We start from the raw sequence: 16,883 nt of genomic DNA, 5'->3' as shown, positions 1-16,883 counted from the left end.
ATAGTGTTTTTTGTTTACTCAAATATGTACTTCTTAAGTTTAATTAATGAACAGAGGCAAAAAAAAAAAGTTTAAGTAATGAACAAAATAGCATACGTATAGGCAGAATCTTTAACTTTTATTTTTTGATCACGACGAACATACTTTGTACCATTAACGACACGCGTGACTGGATGATTATTTTTAGTAAGCATAATTGGTTTATCCTAAAGTAAAAACTACACGTAATATATTAAGTCAGTACTTTATTTTTGCAGATCTAAATCAAAGTGATACCATTTGTCGAGAGAAGTACAATAAGAAATAACATACTAATACTTTTTACTATTGTTAGAATTTGGACAGGTAACAAAGATCTAACCAAAACCAAGAATAAACATTACTTTAATCCGATTAGTCGCTTTTATTGGTTTACTGGAAGGTTTTGTAAACGAAACCGAAGCAACAGAAACAAGAAGCAAGCAAGCAAATAGATGTCTTAATAAAAGTACACATGTGCTGGAACAAGATTTAGGGATAGAGGGGACAATAAAATGCATCACAGTTCACAAGGGAGAACAAACTCCATTCCACAGTTTGTTTAACTTTATTCATTCCACGAAGTTAAAAGTTGACTGATGGAAATAGCGTTGGAAGTCCAGTAAAAGGGATCCATCGTGCATGGAGTTCAATAATGGATAAGGAAGTGAGGAAAGATATCTCTGGTGACAATTTTTTTTTTATGTAATTCACCTTCATTTTGTACAAAACCATGTTACTGTGTTTGTTCAAACCTATTTGTTTTGTACCAATTTCTCCCTTGTTACATCATCTACATTTTGAATATCTTTCGGATATATAATAGCTGATATTATAAGAAATTTAAGATGTGTAGCTTAAATGTTTCATTGCTTAGAGCATGATTATTGGAAAGTTCTTAAGCTGGAGTTCTTAGCAGAATATAAGAACTTGTCTCTTAACTTTTAACTAAAAAAAAGCTAAGAACCGGCTTTTAAATAAGAGTTTTAAGAGACGGTTCTTAGTTTTTTTAGTTAAAAGTTAAGAGATGGGTTCTTATATTCCGATAAGAATTCATTCCTAAGAACCTTTCAATAATCATGTTCTTAGTATATATACAAATGCGTGCCTTAACTGGAACTAATGAGGAAAATCTAGACTATCTTGAATATGTGTAGAATTTAAAAAATGACAACAATGATTTTGCAAGAGAATCTAGAACTTTTTAGCAAAAAAAAAAAAAAAATCTAGAACTTTTCTGAATATTTACTTTTTTACTTGTCTTTACACTGTAAACTTGTTACAAACCTGAATAACCCCACCATGGTGCATATGTTATTTTGTGTTTCTACTCAGACGTTTTATACGTGTTAGGATGGCGAAATATTCTAACAAATTTGGTCACCTCCAAGATTATCTGTCTTCTTAACCCTAGTCTCTAGCAATAATCATATTTGGAGTTTAATATTTATACCCAAATTGTATAACATTACCAACTACTTATAAAATACTGTAATTTTTTTTTTAAATATAAAATTAAAAGCAGTGATAGAATATTATCAATTCAAAGTCTCAATGAGTAAATGTCTTATTTTCTAGGGAAATTTGACCCAATAACACTAAAAAAAAACTATAATTCACTAAATAACCAAAACCTTATCCTCTCTCCTATTTTCTCTTCCTATCTCTCTCTACTCTCTCTCCCAACTAATTTCCCAATTTGTTTTGATTATTTGGCAAATAAGCCCTATTTTCTACTAGTATTTTTACACACTTTTGTTTTATTTTATTGTTTTTATTAGTGAAAAGAAAGAATGTTTAAATTTTAAATGAAAAGAATATTTGATTCGTTGAGATAGTAGCAGACAAAGACCAACAGTTGAATAAAAGGAAAAACAGAGTATCCGAAAATGATGTTGAGGCACTCTGCCCAAAGTTTCTTCTTCTTCCTCTTTACTCTGTTATGTCTCTTTCTCGTGACTCCCAAATGTAAATTTCTCGCACGAATTCTGATACCCAAAAAAAGCTGCTCACTCTTTTCTTCACTCCCCTCTCTTTCTTTTTCTTCTGCCGAAACTTCCATCCATTCATAAAGACCCTTTTACACCTTTACAATCCAGAAAGTGGTTTATTTGAATATTTCTTTTTAAGTAAAAATGAGACTGGAGAGTAGTTTCAAGGCGTTGAATCAGTACCGGAAGAAGATGTTCAGGAGAGTAAAGGAGGCGGTGATGAAGACGAAGAAGAAGAAGAAACAGACTATGTTTCAGTATGATCCATCTAGTTACGCCTTGAACTTCGACGATGGAGGAGAGGTTCCTCAAAGATTCTCCGGCGACTTTAAACACGGCAAGATAACTTTGATTTACGTTGTCTCTGTCAAATTTTGAGAATTTCTCTTTCTTTCTTTTCACATTCGGTTACAGTTTTGAAGCAGTCCACACTTGTTTCAGTGTCTCCCTCTCTCTCTCTCTCTCTCTCTCTGTCATTTCTTGTTTTTTTTTCAAGTGTAGGAAGACTATTTTACTAAAAACTTGAATCCTTTGTTTACATGTTACTCCAAAAGATCGGAAGCTTTGGTTCTCTTAAACTCGAGCCAAGCTTCTAGAAATGATTTATTTATGAAGCATTTTTGTTACTAATCATTGCGCCAATTCTAACGTAGACACCGTGGTTACTTGTTGAACACTTTGAAAAAGAACGAAAATAAAATCATGAAACACTTTTTTTGGTACTTAGCTACTCTGTATTTCTTCGACCATTTTGAATTTTTCTTATAAACAACTAAATAAGGGATGTATCAAGATTCAAGACTAACTGTAAATCTAAAAATTATGGGGGGAAACAATGATTCTGATAGGGTTAGACATGACTAAATGCTACTACAATTAGTTTAGCTCTTTGTGTTTAAATCACCTGGAATATGGATTTCTGTTTATTGACTAATCTGTTTGGAATCCATAAACCACATACTTGAAAGAGAAGAACATTTGACTCACACCTAACACTATTCTATAATGAATGTTAAATTTTTGGGACATTTTTTTCAGCTACCTATCTGGTTAGTTGAGAGATATATAAGCAAGACAGAGCTTAGGGAGTACATTAAAGAACAGTGAAATAAGTAGACAAAGAAGCAACTTTTGTGGTTCGTTGGTCAAACACCCAACAAACTTGAAAATCAATTTTCAATAGCCCCTTTCACAAGTAGCTTTCTAGGAACCGTACTCATGTTGGAGAATAAGAGAACTCTTTAACCCATAAACCCATCTAGGGTGCTTATTTTATTTTATTTTGTTTTTTTGTCTTATTAACAAAAAAAATTTAAAAACGAACCTATCGCGAACCACCACGTGTCAATGGGCCCGCGAGACAGTGCAAAATTCGGCGCTTAATTTGAAGTTTTTGGCAACGCTTCTTAGTATATTATTGTGGGGCCACTAAGGAGTCCCTTAAGCACTCCCGTTAATGGTGCTCTAAGAGCATATGCAATGGTGAACTCCTTCTTGGAGTCCTTACCATTATTTTAGTATATTTTTTTTTAATAGTTAAAGACTCTAGTAAAAATGGTGTGTCCAATGGTGATATCCGATTAGGAGTCCTTAAGAATAAAAAAATATTTTTTTTAAAGTGAAATTTAATTTTTATTTATTAGAAGATAAAATATAAAGATACATTGATTAAAAATAAAGATACAATGATTACATATAAAGATAAATTAATTATTAATCTTCATCACCAAATTTGTTCCAAATATTTTCGATTAAATCATTCATCAATCGTTCATGCATATGCCTATCACGAAGATCATTCCGATTGGAAAACATATTATTCAGATTTGTAGGCCTCTCGGTTTCGACCTCTGAACTTCTGGTGACGTCTCCTTCTTCAAATTCAGATATATCGTAACGAATGTATCTATCTCGTTCATTTTCGACTATCATATTGTGTAGTATGATACATGCTCTCATAATCTTCCCTATCTTTGCTTTGTTCATTGAAAGAGTCGGGTTTCTCACAATCGCAAACCGGGATTGTAGTACTCCAAAAGCCCGCTCCACATCTTTTCGGGTTGCTTCTTGAACTTTAGCAAATAACTCTTGTTTAGGACATTGAGGGAGTGTGATAGATTGGATAAATGTTGACCATTTTGGATATATACTGTCTGTGAGGTAGTACGTCAACTTATACGTGTGTCCGTTGACCACGTACTTTACCCTGGGGGCACGACCTTCTAAAATGTCATCAAAAACAAGAGACCGATCGAGGACATTGATATCGTTTAAGGTACCTGGAGGACCAAAAAAGGCGTGCCATATCCAAAGATCGTGTGAAGCTACAGCCTCTAATACAATTGTCGGTTTTCCTGATCCACGTGCGTATTGTCATTTCCAAGCGGTTGGACAATTTTTCCACTCCCAATGCATACAATCAATGCTCCCGACCATCCCAGGAAACCCGCGGCTCTCTCCTCGTCAACTTCCTCTTCGCCAACTTCTTCGTCATCGCCCTCGCCGTCTCCCTCCTCTTCCTCCTCCTCACGCTCTTCCACTTCGGCGTACCGGGACCGATCTCCTCCCGCTTCCCCGCCTCCAGATCCAGCCGGATCGCGAAGCCGCGGAAAACCACCACCCGGCGGCACGCGAATGGCTCGCTCGCCGTGGACATCACCACCAATTTTTCTTTGTTTCGGTCGAAATGACCCATTTTTTTCCCCATACGAAACACAAAAGCGCCCGGTCCACTCAAATTCGGACACGTAACACAAGGATCGAGTCCGTCAACCACCTAATTACGGACCAATCCTTACGTTTATTAAACTTATTATATTAAAACTAATGGAACCATTAAGCGCTAAGGATTCGGGGTCATCTCCCGTTGCGCATGCTCTAAGAGCCGGACAAGTAACCAACATTGAGAACACAACCCATTTCTTGTTTACTGTTTAGCAAGTGGTCCGATATTTTCATCAGCAAGCAAACCAGGGTATCATAAATGCAATGCCCCAAAAACATCATCTCAATTTATAGACAATGAATCAATGGTTGAAATATCTATTGAAGTAGAGAAAGCTGAGGTTGCTTTTGTATAAAGAGCCCAAATAAAGATTAAAGAACAATGTGATTGACCTGTATATCAATTTCTAGTCACAATTAACTCAAATACATTGTTTATTGATAAAATATGACCATACACAGCATTACATTATCAATAAACAGAGATAATCAAACAAGTGTATTCACTCCTGAGTTTTGTCTCCACCACATCTATCACTCAGCCAACTAACAATATCGTTACGAACAATCTCAATGTTGTCATCACGTTCACCAAACAACATCGAATGCATCATCCCTTCGTAGATCTTCAACGTCTTGTCTTTACTCTTGGCGTCTTCGTACAACTCTCTGCTCACCTCAGGATCACTTACAGCATCAGCACTTCCGTGTAACACAACGAAAGGAATGCTCACATCTTTTATTTTCTTCCCCAAGTAATCCGTAACCCTAAGTAGATCCATCACTGTACCCAACTTCGGTTTCTCACTGTACCTCATCGGATTCCTGGTGGCGATCGGTTTCTTCTCTTCCACTTTGATCGTCTTCTCCAACAGATCCTCTGTCGAGGAAGGAGAAGGAAGCCATGAACGAGTGAAGAGGTTGATTCCACGAGGGGAAGTGAAGAAAGATTTGAAGCCGATCATGCCTCTGAGATTAAAGTAGTCTTCCTCTGAAGTCTCTTCCCAGAAATTGATCTCTGGCGCAATCTGATGTTCAGACATCGATCGAAGCCGAAGCGAGAGAGATTGTTAGTGTAATACCCAGTCTTAAAACAAAAAAAAAAAAACAAACCCTAATTTCGGTTTTAAGAAATTTCTCGGAGAAGCTGAAGGCTCGAGAAATTTTTATCCTCAAGGTTAAGGTTAGTCTAAAGTCTATTAAAAATATTTAGCTCATCAAAACGGGAGCAGAAAAATATTCGGGATTGATCGCGGGACGAAAATTCACCAGAGCCGAAATCGCGCAAATCGACCGAGAAGCTCGAGGTGGCTTGATCTAAGGGATCAGGACGTGGTGTCAACCATTTAACCTGTTGAGTGTCAACACAAGGAGGAGGTGTAGACGTGCATGAAGCAATTCCATGCAGCTTAACACATAGAAGCACGAGGTGTCGCAATACATGCGATCTGCGTATGCTAACCGACATACAGAGGCCCGTGTGTCACGATGCATGAACACCAGACATGCTGAAGGGCAAGTGAACGTGGAGGTGTCTTTTGGCATGGCTAGAGAGCATGCGACAAGGCATGTGGACGCCCATGTGTCGCCACACATGCGACCGGAATCATGCAGGACGACACACAGGCGATCGGGTGGCTCATTCTTATTGGCCCGCAACTTCTATATATACATAGCTACCCTGGTTCATTTTTACTCATTCAGACACACCAAAGACACTCCAAAACGTGGCTTAGAGAGAGAGAGAGAGAGAGAAAGAAGTGAGGTGTTTTAGAAGTATAGACATTTTTCGAAGACCGATAAACTGTCGGAAAGTTCCGAAAGACAGTCCAGAAGAGAAAGAAGGTTCTTTCCGAGTTCTGATCAGTCCAGACCAGTTCATTCAAGACATTGAGGTTGGGTTTTGGGATTTAACATCACGGTACCAAGACGAAGATTTGGAGGGGATAAAAGGGATTTGGTCAACATCCAGAATCAAAGAGTCGAGCCACATCGCTTAATCACTGTGAGTCACGGTTAATTATTTGTTAACGAATTTTTAATGCAGGTTCCTGACATCGGAGACGGCTTCTGAGCTAGGATAGCCGGACCGGTCTAGGTGTCATTTTGTGGATCCGAGGCTTGAGACGATGTCTGGGCTAAGTGGATAGCAAGACTAGTCTAAGCACCCGGGTTATTGTGATTGTGTGATTATTATATGTTGTTATGGTATGTACCTCGTGTTGGTACTGTTGTGTGAGAACCTCGTGGTGGCTCTAGTAGTAGTTTGCAGGTCATTGCTTCCTCAAATGGTACCACTAAACCGGTCGTGGTCCGGAAAGTGGTGGGCTCGGTTTAACTTGGCTTGATCACCAAGGCCGAGTGTCACACGTGGATGTGACAGCCCCCGGCGAGTCCGATAGAGGACCGGGGCACGGCGATTCCGATTGAGGACCGTGACCGGGTGATTCCCGAGCGCCTACGCCTGTGTGGTGTAATAGTGAAGGGATTGCCGGTGTCCCTTATGTGGAGGAAGAATGATTCTGTTGGGCCCGAGGAGTATATATATATATGGTTGATTGATATGACACTCATAAAGAGTGTTTGATGTATTATGGTTTAATGGTTTATTGCTTAAATCAGTCATGCTTTATGATCTTGAATATTGATTGTTGAACTACCCGTCTTGCTTGTGTTTGGGATGGGGTTTAGAATGACGGGTAGTTGTATATGCTAGATACGGAACCCTGGCTCAGTGAGTGAAACTAGTTCACTCACTCCTCACATCCTTTTGCAGGTGACCAGTAGAAAGGATCATAGCGCTCACGGAACTGTAGGAGCTGGTGTAGATTGGACATCTTTTTGCTAAAGACTCGTTTTCAAGATATATGAATGTATGTTTTAGTTTCGGCTGCATCCATGAACCCTATGTATAATATTTTGGGCTTGTGAACTTCATGTTTTATATATATAAAATAAAATATGTTTTATATTCGTGACGGGTTGAATCTGATATTAGGTTAGTCCAACCTAACACAACTCTATGATTTGGTACGGGTTGCAAAGCCTCAGGCCGAAAATTAGAGGAAATGAGTTTTGAATGGATATTCTGGGTTACAGAATTATGTTTTGTAACTTGAAAAGTCTATTCTCAACCCGTTGTAACACTTCCGGACTTGGCAGAAGAAGGTCATTTGGGCATGTTCTTGTTTGATTGTTGCCTGAATGGTTGACCGATGTCTAAAAACGGTTCGGGGGTCTTACGGTTATTTCCTGAGACTTTGTGTTCCTCGTGGTTCTGAATCTTCTCATGAGTGGTTTTGTCTTGACGTTTGAACAAACGTTTCCAAGGCGCTTACTATTATTTCTTTTAGTTTGGGCCTTGGAGCTGGGGCTACTTATCTCGGCTGAGAAGTAGTTCTGTTGAGCAATTCAGGCCCAATTTTATTCGGATATGTAATTTTGGGATTACAATCACGTGATCACGATAATCGTGTTTTGCCACGTGAAAATATCTTTCAAGGATCATTTACAAGAGCTTTGGTGATATTATCCACTACATAGAGAAGACGACTGACACAACCCATATTTATGAAAATTCTTAAATGAATATTTCTTTTGGCTTTTGCTACGAAAATCAAACGTCTACAACAAATCCATTAGTGTCATACCGAGGAAGATTTAGTTAAAAAAAATATGAATAACCAAAAACTTGAAATCCATAAAGATCAAACCGAAAACCTTAATGCACATTCAAGTAGACTTATCTTATCCCTTTTCTATCATTTTCCTGATAAATATTATTTTTAATGTAAATATTTCGTTAAAACTACCTGCACAGTTTCAAATTGAAAAAGTGAATAGTAAAAGATTCCATAAAACCTATAAATCACTTGTTTGTTTGTGGAAGAGTGGATCTAGTCAAAAAGCTAATTCAAATGAACTTATGTTATGCGCACTTTCACTCTTTGGATGGATAAGAATCACCGGTAAAAAGTGAGATTTTAGCAATACTTTGACCATCCTAACGGAGTTGGATTTCGACTAAGCACCATGTCCCATCCAATGGTGTTGTTATATTACAGCTCATCTTATTATCGTGCAAACTTATCTCTCAGTACATGTTACTATAGTGTTCATGTCTCTTTTTTTTTTTTTTTTTTGTAAACTTGTTCATGTCTCTTTTTGTCTGCATGGATCGGAGACTCGTACATTCAAGTTTACAACCTCTAAAACTTCACGATTTTAGTCAAAAAAAATTTCACGAGTTTCCTTCAAGCTCGATCCAAAGCATAAGTGAAGCCATCAACTAGGATCTCAAGTTTTAAATTTAAAATTTTTGGGGAGAAAATTGAAATATTTTTTTAAGAAAATGTAATATTTTCTAATTTTGCGCATGCCTTTCCATAACGGATCCGGTCCAGAACACATTAATAATATTGTTGACAATATTTTTTGTCCCCAAAATGGTTATTGCCCAAACATTTTCTAGCATTCGACTCTAATGGACACGTACTTAATAAACATAACAATATCGATGAGATGAGTAAGAGAATACGAATAAGTATACTGACGAATGGTTTATGTAATAGAAGTGGCTAAGGAATGTAGCATAGTTTCTAGATGGGTCCAATTGTTGAGGATTAACACTCTCGCATAGGTCATCTCTCTAGTAGACTAGAAGTACTGTGGTTATATTCCATATGCTTATATAATCCTTCAAGTACTCATTTTAAAAGTTGGAACCTATACCTTCTATCTTTAATAGTGACGATCAAACATGTCACCTTCTCTCAATCTCTCTTTGGTGCGCACTATATAATTTTAGCATTAATAATCTCATTTCTCTACTGATTTCCAGATCCGTTGTCTATGTTTTTTTGTTCATTTCAATATGAGTATATCGATAATCGATAAACTTCAGGCTGTCTATCTACATATTTATCTATAAACACATCTATTTAGTCGGTATAATATTGCCTCTACTAATAAAAATGATTGAAACTGAATGAAAATTAAATCTTGACATTTTTCCTACTGACCGTGTATACATATGGGAATCCAACGAGATTCTTCCATCGAGAATACCACATCAGATGAAAAGTAATTAAAGAGCTCAAGAGATCATATTTTACTTTTGTATTTGAAAAATTAATTTAAGATTTAATTTAAAGTATTTATTTTATAAATAAAACTTGAATTAAATATAAATATGAATGGTGGAATTTGATGGAATATAAATAAAATAACTATCTAAAAATAAAGTAAAAGATAATTAAAAATATGTATTTTTAATGTGTAATTTTTTTAATCATTTAAATATATAGAGTATTAGTTAACTATGAGACAAGTAATATGAGAGAGCATATGAGTCATCAACTAGTTGGAAACTTGGCTATGGAATCCCTAATTGTTTACTGATTTTTTTATATATCAAAAGATTCATCAATAGGATCTCAACGCGTGTAGTATTATGGGATGTCTTTGTCGTGGATCATTTAAGAATTCATTGACCCATTCACAGAGTGTCTAAAGACAATCCCCTAAGATCTATTGGCCAATAATAATATTATTACAAATACACCGTTACAATTACACCTACACGGTGTATTAATAATGGTTAAGTGGGTATCCATATTTAGTTCTGAGAACAGAGAATCATATAAGTGGACATCCATTGGCCAAAACGGACTCATGGAGTCTGGTCTAACAGTTAGCGGTCCCCATATTAAACACCAACATAAACTATCAATTAAAACATATAAAACATGTTAATTACGTGAAAATAATTGAAATAGCAATAAAAATAAAAATATTTGAAGGTGATTAGATAGATCACTAACTTGTGTATATACTAGTATAATACAACAACCTATAATTTTACCCAAAAAAAACAACCTATAAGCTCCAAGGCAGTGGCCATTCACCAATGCAAGAGATCCAAGAAGAATGTATTATTTATGTTGTTTTCTAAAAAATCTATTATAATGTTCTAATTTAAGATTCAACCATATATATTGTCAACAAGAAAACAAGATTGTGCAACGATTTTTTAAAAACGAGACAATCCCATATTTTAAAAACGTTCTATGACCTTTAACCAGCAAAACAGTGACCAACGAGATACTATCACTTTTACGTACTTGTAGCTTATTAATAAGAAGCCGAAACATAGTATCAGCGATATGGGTTAGAACAGATTCATTTAATTTTTTTTCTGTTGCTTTTTCATGTGTTTTCTCAATGCTCTTTCTTTTTTTGTTGAGAAAATGCTCTTTCTATTACTTCTCTATCTCTGCAAGGGAAATGACATACACCATTGTACAGGTGAATATGATTTCGGTTGCACCCCCAAAATCATTAGCATATGGGTTATCTGTGTTACAACTTAGACATTATATATGCAGGCATAAGGAAAAAATGGTTGACGACTAACGATTTAATTAGCCAAGAATTACTTGGATAAAATATAAAGACTTCTTATATTTTTGTTTGTGCAAACATGATTTGTTATTTGAATCACAAAAGTATATATTTAGTAAATAAGGAAAATTTGTAAAAAATCAACAATCAGCCATGTCTTATATTGAAAAATCTTTCATATTCATTACTTTTCAAGAAACTTTATAGCATCTTTTTTTTCATTTGAGAAACGAAGCTACAATTTCTTAATGCAAATCATATATATATATATATATGTGTGTATGTATGTATTTTCATATATAGAGAGCCAGACTATCCATAATTAATGACAACGGAAGCTAATGTATGTGCTGCATGACATATGCTAATATAGAGAAATAAGTTATTGAGCATGCAATTCTTGCACCACGTTCTTATATTGACACTTTTATATAGATATGCACATTAATTACCTTCCCAACAATTAATTGAAAAATGTTTATCCAGTATGAAACGTAATATATAATCCAGAGATGATTTCCCTCTCATACCTCATCAGAGAAAGTTGGAGTCCATGTCATAACCATTCAACAAAAACGCTTTTTGCCTCTTTCTCTAAGTTTCTAAATGTGTAGTTAACCTTTTTAGAACTCATGTATTTAAACTATTGCCGAGACGTCCAACTATCAATTTGAACTATGCAAGAAAGAAAGGTATGCACAATGGTCAAGTGTATGGATCCAGTTAAAAAATTCATTTTAGTTTTGACAGGATTAAACCCTAACACCATGTGTAGTGGCATGGTGGCTGTCTGCTAAAGTTCTTAGAGAGAGTTCATGGTCAGTTTTTCTAGTGGGACTATTTTAGAGGTGAGAAAGAAAAAGATAACATTATACATGCATTAGATCTTCACCATTTAATTATTTAGTTTTCTTAAAAAACTAAAAGTACATCAAATTGAATTCTCAAGAATCCCAACGGCGCATAAGGTTCGCCACAAAACTATATCTTTCTACTTTGCTAATGATGAGGTTCTTGTGGATTTATTTAACGCTTTTTATAATATATAGAAAATACATTTAAATAATATGTAAATTAAAGGGCACCATCGATTTGGAATATATACCTCCATTTGTACAATGCCAAACTGATCTGCCCACCAACACCGATCGAGGTAAAGGAGGCAATATTTTCGATACATGCCGATAAAACACCAGGCCTCGATGGATTTTCGGCTAACTTTTTTCAGAGTAATTGGAAGTCTGTTGGACCAGATATTGTCAAAGAAATATGGGAATTTTTCGAAACAGGAAAGCTTCCCGCGCGAATAAATGAGACTCACATTCATTTGATTCCAAAAGTTAAGAGTCCGAGAACTGTAGCGGAGTATCGCCCCATTGCGTTATGTAACGTTTATTATAAGATCATATCGAAGATCCTGACACGAAGGCTCCAGCCCCTCCTCGGGTCAATTATATCTGAAAATCAATCAGCCTTCGTCAAAGGCCGAGCGATCTCGGATAATGTTCTCATCACACACGAAGTGCTCCATTTCCTCAAATCATCTAAGGCGGAAAAGCGATGCTCCATGGCTGTCAAAACGGACATGAGTAAAGCCTATGATCGCCTAGAGTGGAGCTTCATCCAACTGGTAATGCAAAGACTCGGATTCCATCCCCGATGGATCTCCTTGGTTATGCAGTGCGTCTCATCAGTTACATACTCCTTTCTCATCAACGGCTTGTCTAGAGGAAGGGTATCACCGAGTAGAGGAATCCGTCAAGGAGACCCTCTTTCACCATACATTTTTATAATGTGTAGTGAAGTCCTCTCGGGACTTTGTAACCGAGCCCATGAAGACGACACGATGGTTGGTGTCCGCGTTGCCAGAGGGAGTCCTCAGGTTAACCATTTGTTATTGCGGACGATACGATGTTCTTCTTGAGAGCAAACAAAGAGAGCAGTGTCGTGCTGGATAAAATCCTAAAACGCTATGGGAATGCGTCCGGCCAGTCCATAAACCTGACAAAGTCGTCCATCACTTTCTCTCGAAAGTCTCCTATCAGCCTAAAGATCGCAGTGAAATCTGTGTTGAGAATTGAAAAAGAAGGTGGAGTGGGCAAATACTTAGGTCTACCAGAGCACTTTGGAAGAAAGAAGAAGGATCTATTTACCTCTATTGTGGATAGGATAAAACAAAAAGCCGACAGCTGGTCTAACAGATTCCTCTCCCATGCAGGCAAGTTGGTAATGCTCAAGAGCATTTTATCCCCCATACCGTCGTTTGCAATGACATGCTTCAAGCTCCCTGCATCACTAATCAAACGCATACAGTCAGCAGTGACGAGATTCTTATGGGATAAGAACGATGGAACAAGGAAGATCGCTTGGGTCACTTGGTCTACAATGACAAAACCAAAATCACTTGGAGGACTCAGGTTTCGCGACTTTGAGAGCTTCAATGATGCTTTCCTAGCAAAACTCAGCTGGCGAATCCTCAACAATCCGACATGCCTATTGAGTAGAACTCTGCTCGGAAAATACTGCCATGAGGAGGCTTTCCTAGACTGCCAACCTCGAAACTCAACATCTCATGGATGGAGAGGCATTTTGATTGGAAGGGATCTCCTGAAACGAAATCTAGGATGGACAGTGGGAAATGGTGAATCGATCAATGCATGGACGGATCCATGGCTGAGTCTACAATTGCAACAAAGGCCTTTCGGACCAGCAAAAGAGAATGATCAAGACCTCTGCGTCGCACACCTATTCATACCAGAGACCAGAGAATGGAACAAAGAGAAAATCCAACTCTTGTTCCCTCAGGAAGAAGAGAATATCCTGTGTATTAAACCAAGTTTATCAGGAGCTCCTGATAAACTCATCTGGCTAGGATCAACATCAGGGAACTACATGACCAAAGCTGGTTACTATGCCGCTATCGCTGCAGAGAAGGCAGATCAAGAGGAACATACGCTAGACACTAACACAATAGACTGGAAAAAGCTATATGGAGTGTCCATACTGCACCAAAAGTAAAAATGTTTATGTGGAAATGTTTCAGGAAAGCGCTACCTGTTGGAGAAGGCCTTGCGTCCAGACACATTAATATTGAGCCTCTATGCAAACGCTGTAACACCCTCGAAACTATCAATCATCTCTTCCTACAATGTCCTTTTGCAAAAGAAGTATGGGGAAAAGCCCCTTTCACTCAGGAAGTTGGGATAAGTGGATCCATAGATTTAAAGGATGTCTGGCTCCAGCTATGCTCCAAGTCATGTCTGCCTCCCTCCGGTGTTGCTCTAGGACCGCTGGCCCCTTGGATATTATGGCAACTTTGGATATCAAGAAATGCTCTGGTTTTCAATAACAGAACCATCTCGGCCGATGAAACACTGTCAAAAGCTATCGCATCGGCTAGAGAATGGCAAACCAATCAAACAATGAAACCGACAGGACAGCTTGCTCAAACGACAAGAGAGGCAAATCCGCCGTCTACGATCTGCTTCACGCTTCAGACGGATGCAGCTTGGATCCCACGAACAAAGACTGCAGGATTAGGCTGGAACCTCATCTCGCCATCTACTACCCATAGCTTTGCTGAAATTGCTCCAAGCACCATCTCCCCTCTAGCAGCCGAAAGCCTTGCTCTCAGACAAGGTCTCCGCTATTGTAGAAACATGGGTATCAAGGAAGTTCGATGTCAATCAGACTCAACCCAACTTATCAAAGCCATCAAGGAAAACAACTCAAATATGAAAATCTATGGATCTGTTTCGGATATTTTATTCATGATTGAATGTTTTGAGTTTATTTCTTTTGAGTGGATCTAGAGAAAAAAACCACATTGCTGATAGCCTGGCAAAATCCATTTTGTTAGGTGAAGATGTTGTAATGGCCACGGCCTAACTATCAGTTTGAATTTAATGAAGTTGTTGCCAAAAAAAAATATACCTCCATTTGCCTTTCTCAACAGTCAATTCTTGCTCAAAGATGTTGCAACGTGACATGTCTCTTATTTTATGAAATGTATATTTTTCGGAATATCCTCATCATATATAACGTAGGAGTCTATGACGTGAGCGATAGTTGAGAAGTTATTCATTGGTCTCATAAGCTTGACAATCATATATTGGTTCGTAAAACTTGATCTTACTATAATCGTATTCGCATATATAGTTTTTTTATTCATGTATATAGTTCCATTTAACTTATTATACTCTGCAAAATTGATGCAACATATTACTTCGTACCGATCTGTTACATTAATAAATCATAATTTTATCCCAGATAACATATATTACTTAGTAAACATGTTAAAATGTATTTTATTTTATCAGTTCACTTTTGACAATTATCTCATACAAATATTGTTTACATCGTAATGTAACCTGTAATATTCAAGACATATATGATTAGTATGCAGTAAAGCTAAGTTAGCTAACTCAATCAATCAAGAATCAAAACTATTGCGATTTTACCCAGCAATAAATATAAATTATAACACTAAGAAAAAAAGGCGCTGGTTATATTAAATACTGGTTTAAATACATTATAAAAATTCTAGACTAATCTCAAATGTTTTCGTTAGGATCTTGTAAAAAAATAGGACTTATTACACAGCTACGAAGCTGCATAGCCAGCAATACTTATTTGACTTGGGTATTAGTGGGCGATACTAAAGCCTGTTATAGCACAAAAAGGAGAGGAAATATACATAAGCTTACTTTTAACCGACTGAATTATAGCAATATTTGATCTAGGTCCGACTGATTTCTTGCTGCCAACCGCAAATACAACTTTTGCGGTTGGTAATTGTGTTGACGTTTTACAACAGTTACAAAAAATAATACAAACCGCTTTATACCGTTCTAAACCTCTAAAAATCAAAAGTTGATTTCATCTAGCGTTTGTGGTTGCAGACGGTTGCGGGAGAATAATTTTTTTTTTTGAAAAAATTATATAAATATAAAAATAATAAGTTTAAATAAGTTTAAAAAATTGAGATGATATAAATACTAATATATATATATATATATAAAAGTTTAATATTACGATTTTATAAATATAGTTTATATGTATTATAATAATATGATTTATAAATATAATTTTTATATTTATTATTTATTATTGGGTTTTAATATTATCATTTTTAATTAACTTTTTGCCTATTAAATATTTTTAATTAATCAATATTTGTATTTGTGGATAAAGCAGTCAAAAATGATCCGCAAACGCAATAATTTTTAAATGTTGTGCCAGTCATACAAAACACTTAATAAAACTTGAAACTACAACTATCCGCTTCTGCAAATTTTTACACCCACAACCGATGCGTTTCAACCAGTCAGACCCGACTGAGTTTCGAATAAAATATTTGATCAGAAACGATTAGAATAACTCAATAAAGTAATGGAACGGTCTATTCTCATAAAAATTCGAATTTATTATGCAGAATCATTATGTATACATTTTGTAACTCTAAAATCTGGATATTAAAGCTCAACTAGAACTACGGTTGACAAAAAAAAAAAGCTCAATTAGAAGTACATGGCTTAAAAAAAAGATTTATCGATGGCATTATTCAGTTCCTAGTCTAAACCTAGAGAAAAAACAATCCGCCCACTACAAGAAAACAGCGGTATTCTGACGGACATTCCGACGGAAAATGAAATCCTCGGAATATACCGACGGAATTCCGAGGAAACTACAGTCCGTCGGAATATTCCGAGGAAATTCCGAGGAAAACTGTGTTCCTCGGAAAAAACC

General features: G+C 36.5%; 2 protein-coding genes across 2 annotated transcripts; one reads left to right on the top strand and one right to left on the bottom strand.

Annotated features, from left to right (window-relative positions):
- Nucleotides 1-1,220: 1,220 nt before the first annotated feature.
- Nucleotides 1,221-2,639, top strand: LOC106400101. Its single transcript, XM_013840510.3, has one exon. The coding sequence runs from the start codon at nucleotides 2,154-2,156 to the stop codon at nucleotides 2,385-2,387; it is 234 nt and encodes a 77-aa protein (XP_013695964.1). The 5' UTR covers nucleotides 1,221-2,153; the 3' UTR covers nucleotides 2,388-2,639.
- Nucleotides 2,640-5,236: 2,597 nt separating this feature from the next.
- Nucleotides 5,237-5,776, bottom strand: LOC106398353 (caffeoylshikimate esterase-like). The gene has a single exon (XM_013838923.3). It carries the CDS (start codon nucleotides 5,774-5,776, stop codon nucleotides 5,237-5,239), a length of 540 nt encoding a protein of 179 aa, XP_013694377.1.
- Nucleotides 5,777-16,883: the final 11,107 nt, after the last annotated feature.

This window comes from Brassica napus, chromosome C5 (genome assembly GCF_020379485.1).
Source record: "Brassica napus cultivar Da-Ae chromosome C5, Da-Ae, whole genome shotgun sequence".
Classification (NCBI taxonomy): Eukaryota; Viridiplantae; Streptophyta; class Magnoliopsida; order Brassicales; family Brassicaceae; genus Brassica; species Brassica napus.
The sequence above is the reverse complement of the archived record's forward strand: the minus strand, read 5'-3'. Positions and strand labels throughout refer to the sequence as shown.